A 3,875-nucleotide genomic window follows, 5' to 3' on the forward strand; every position below is an offset into this window, starting at 1 on the left:
AATATTATAACCCCCATATCTATAGATATAGTTACTAAAAGAATTACTCTGTCATCCAAAAAGATTAGTGGCACTTGTTGAAAGTTTTCCTTCCACTTCGATGTATAATTAAAAATGCAAGGAAACATTTCAATCATATTATTATTTTGTTTGTTTATTGTATCATCCTACATCCATTTATTTCTATTAGAATAGTATACTTTCAATTTGATTCTTATCAAGGCATTGTATTTTGAAAAAAAAAAAAACCCAACTATGGCAACATGATTATACTATGAATAAATTACCTTGAATTATAGCCGTAAAAGCTGCTTCGTATTTAGATTTGTATTTAGATGACATTGTATATTCATTAGTTTTTCAAAGTATGATATTATGATAGATCCTAAGAAATACAACTAGGATACTATAACTCTATAACAAAGAAATCAATGAAATTACTCATGGTTATGAGTCACTCCCGACATCCAACAATGCTAGGCTTTCTTGATATCCATCAATAGAAATTGAGTATAATTCATCACCTTTTCTGCAACAACCATCCACTATATAGCACCCTGCCTCCTTGTTATAAATCATTAGATTGCACGAACTCGATCTGGTTATCAAATCCCCATTATTTCTCAATTTCAAAGGTCTCCCCAAATCTATATCTGGAAAGTGCACTTCATATATCAATGTCCATGACGTGGGTATCTTGTACTCCTTCATAACCAATACCTTGTAATCGCTTGAACACACAAAGAGAGGTCGGAATGAATAAATCAAACCCAAAGAATCTCCAACAACACTTATCGTCACAGGCATTGAAGGACATTTCACATGAAAATCAGGCAACTGAATCTCCCCAAAAAGCTCTGTACTTATGTCAAGTGTAAGGATTGAGGATTGTGAAATGTCCCGATCACCTGCTAACCAATGAACACATCCATTCAAAAACACATGTGAACGATCACCGAGGATACGGCAGAAACGTGAATCTTGAGGAAACATGATTGTCTTCCAAGTTGCAGTTTTCACAGTGTAAATCTCAACCTGAAATGGCGAAATATAAGAAGTAGTAATCATGGGTTGAAGATATAACTATTGATTAGTAAATATATTGAATCAGAACTTACCTCGGGTCTATCTGAGAAGGTAATACCATCACAAACGAGTCTAACAACCTTATAATCATCAGATATGTTACAGTATCCAAACCCGAAAACGAAAATATGATCTCGGTTGTAGTTGCGATAAGGTTGAACGGGAGGAGTTATGGTTACTTTCCTTCTAATTGAAGGATTCCATAGAAGGATTTCATTTCTTGTGGATGCCGCATTGTAAAGGCAGATAACGCCGTTGCAACACCCGATCCTGGTGAAAAAGGGGTTTCCGTAATTATAATCATCAGGCGTAAGAGAGAAGGGGAAATCAATGGGAGTATCGAGAGTAAGATGTTGATCATCGAGATGGACAGTGTATGCTTCCCTGTTCTCTGGCTGCAAACAGCAACGGACAATATTGCGAGAGTTTAGTTGGTTGAAGTTGTGAAGATGAGTCTGGATGAATTCGGGGGAAGAGATGAGAGATTTCCATGATTTGCATACTGATCGGCAACGGAGAAGCGATTTTGAGGGTAACCTTGACAGGATTTTGACGATGAGTTCAGATGGGAGGTAGTCTGCCATATTCGATTTTCTAACAGAATTTTAGAGAAAGATAAGATTAGGCAGAGAAAGATGAAGCTTTGTTTGAGTACAGTAACCCGAGTTCAACTTTACACCGATGGTCTCTGTGGTTTATTAGGGTAATGTGCGTGCTTTCCGTAACAACTTTTTGGGATAATGACATGAAAGAATAATAAACTTTCGATTTTTATCACGTTTAGTTACTAAATTTTTTTTCGTTATTTATTTGTAATTCAACTATTGAATCTGTTCATATTTTACCCTTATGTTGACGGTCATAAGGGTAAAATGTGAACAGTTTCAATAGTTCAATGACAAACAGATAACGAAAAAAAGTTTAGTGACTAAATATGAACAAAATCGAAAGTTCGTTTTCCTCTAAAAAGTTCAGTGACTAACTGTAAACAAACCTCCTCTTGTATTATGTTTTAGCAAATTATTTATTTTTATTAAATTGTAGCAACATTTGTTGATACATAATACAATTAAACAAAAATAAATAATTTTGCTAAAACATAATACAATAGGAAGTTTGTTCACATTTAATCATTGAACTTTTTAGAGGGTAACGAACTTTCGACTTTTGTCATATTTAATCACTAAATTTTTTTTCGTTATCTATTTGCCATTGAACTATTGAAATTGTTCACATTTTACCCTTATGACCGGTAACAGCTGGTCATAAGGGTAAAATCAAGCATGAAATCAAACTGAAAATTGAATATGAAACTTAATTCCTGGAACTCAATTAAACCTCAAACTGAAAATTAAACCTGAAATCAAACCCAATCAGTGTTGTATATAAATTGATCTTTTACGTCAAAATCGATTCCTCACGTTTAAAATCAATTTCTCACCTTCAAAATTAGTAGGTGTTGGGTACGAATCGATATCGTACATCTATATCGGAGGAAAGAGGGAGGGTATCCGTGGTGGAAGGGAAAGAAGTTAATGGCGAATCCGACCATCCCTTTTACTAATGGGGCATAGATGAAAATGGGGGGGGGGGGGGGGTGGATCATATTACCGTCTGATAGGGCTTAACCAAATCACCACCTGCAATCTACTTCTCGGAATTATTATGCACACCATAAGAAATGAGTCGCAGGTTTCATGGGGTTTCTGCGAGGTGGTCTGGTGGAGATGAAGAGAATGCTTTCCAGCTTGAAATCTGGAGGAGATGAAGAAAGGTTTGAAATCGGTTCGGGATAAAGAGAGATCTCTAGTTATACTCTGGTCTCCGGCGAGCATTGACAGGGCAACGATGCAAGTTTTAGGTGGAGGAAGCTGCCGACGGTGAGAGGTTTGATGCGCCGGCGGAGATAATAAGAGGAACTAATCTATGATTGAATGTGGCTGGTTTTAGGGCCTTTTTCCTTGTAATTACATAAATAGTCCCTTGGGTTTTTATGATTTATTAAAAATTTAATTAAAAAAGAAATGGATGAGGGTAAATTAGTCTTTTTAGAATGGATAGGGACCCAACGTGCATCAAAATTATAAATAAGGATGGTCCGAGTTAAAAAAAAGTTGTTATGGATCAAACATGCAGATTACCCTAAACCACAGGGACCATCCTTGTAATTTACCCTTAGAAGTACAAAGAAAATAAAAGAAATTTGTCATTCTTTTATTAAACAAGCTAAGTGGAACAAAATGTTAGGATTACTTTTCCTTATATATATTTTTTTTAAAATTTGGAAGGATTCGAAGAGAAAGAACAAAATGTTTAATTTTTCTTTTACTTCTCTCACATTTGGAAACACAAAAGATAAATTTCTTTTTCATTTATTTCTCTTCTTTTCTCTCCTTACTTTTTTTTATCTTCTTTTATTTTTCTCTACTACAACTAGGAAACTAGGCGTAAAGGGACGATGGGTTTAGGATTTGGCAAAAAAAAATGTAAATGTAGCATGAATTCTGCAGAGAACTTCGAAAATTTTAATGTATAATGACTTAAAAGGGTATTATATTTTTTGATTTATACATATTTGGTCACTAAGATTTTTTGCATCTATATTTACATTTCAACTTGTTAAAATGTACACATTCAATTATTATAACCGGCTACTCTAAATAAGTCGGAAAAAAAATGACTTAACAGAGTGTTATATTTCTTACTTTGTACGTATTTAGTCATTAAATTTTTTTTTTACATATCTAGTCATTAATATTATTTTATTGCAAAATAAGTCTTTATTGTTT

At 34.1% G+C, this 3,875-nt stretch overlaps 1 protein-coding gene across 1 annotated transcript; it reads right to left on the reverse strand.

The window, feature by feature from the left end:
- Positions 1-293: 293 nt before the first annotated feature.
- LOC145040682 (F-box protein CPR1-like) lies at positions 294-1,752 on the reverse strand. The gene is made up of 2 exons (XM_078988591.1): positions 1,119-1,752; positions 294-1,035 (listed from the first exon to the last, which is right to left on the reverse strand). Exons 1-2 carry the CDS (start codon positions 1,668-1,670, stop codon positions 448-450), a joined length of 1,140 nt encoding a protein of 379 aa, XP_078844717.1. The 5' UTR covers positions 1,671-1,752; the 3' UTR covers positions 294-447.
- Between the last annotated feature and the right edge of the window lie 2,123 nt (positions 1,753-3,875).

Source organism: Lactuca saligna, chromosome 1, assembly GCF_052625555.1.
Source record: "Lactuca saligna cultivar CGN05327 chromosome 1, ASM5262555v1, whole genome shotgun sequence".
NCBI lineage: Eukaryota > Viridiplantae > Streptophyta > Magnoliopsida > Asterales > Asteraceae > Lactuca > Lactuca saligna.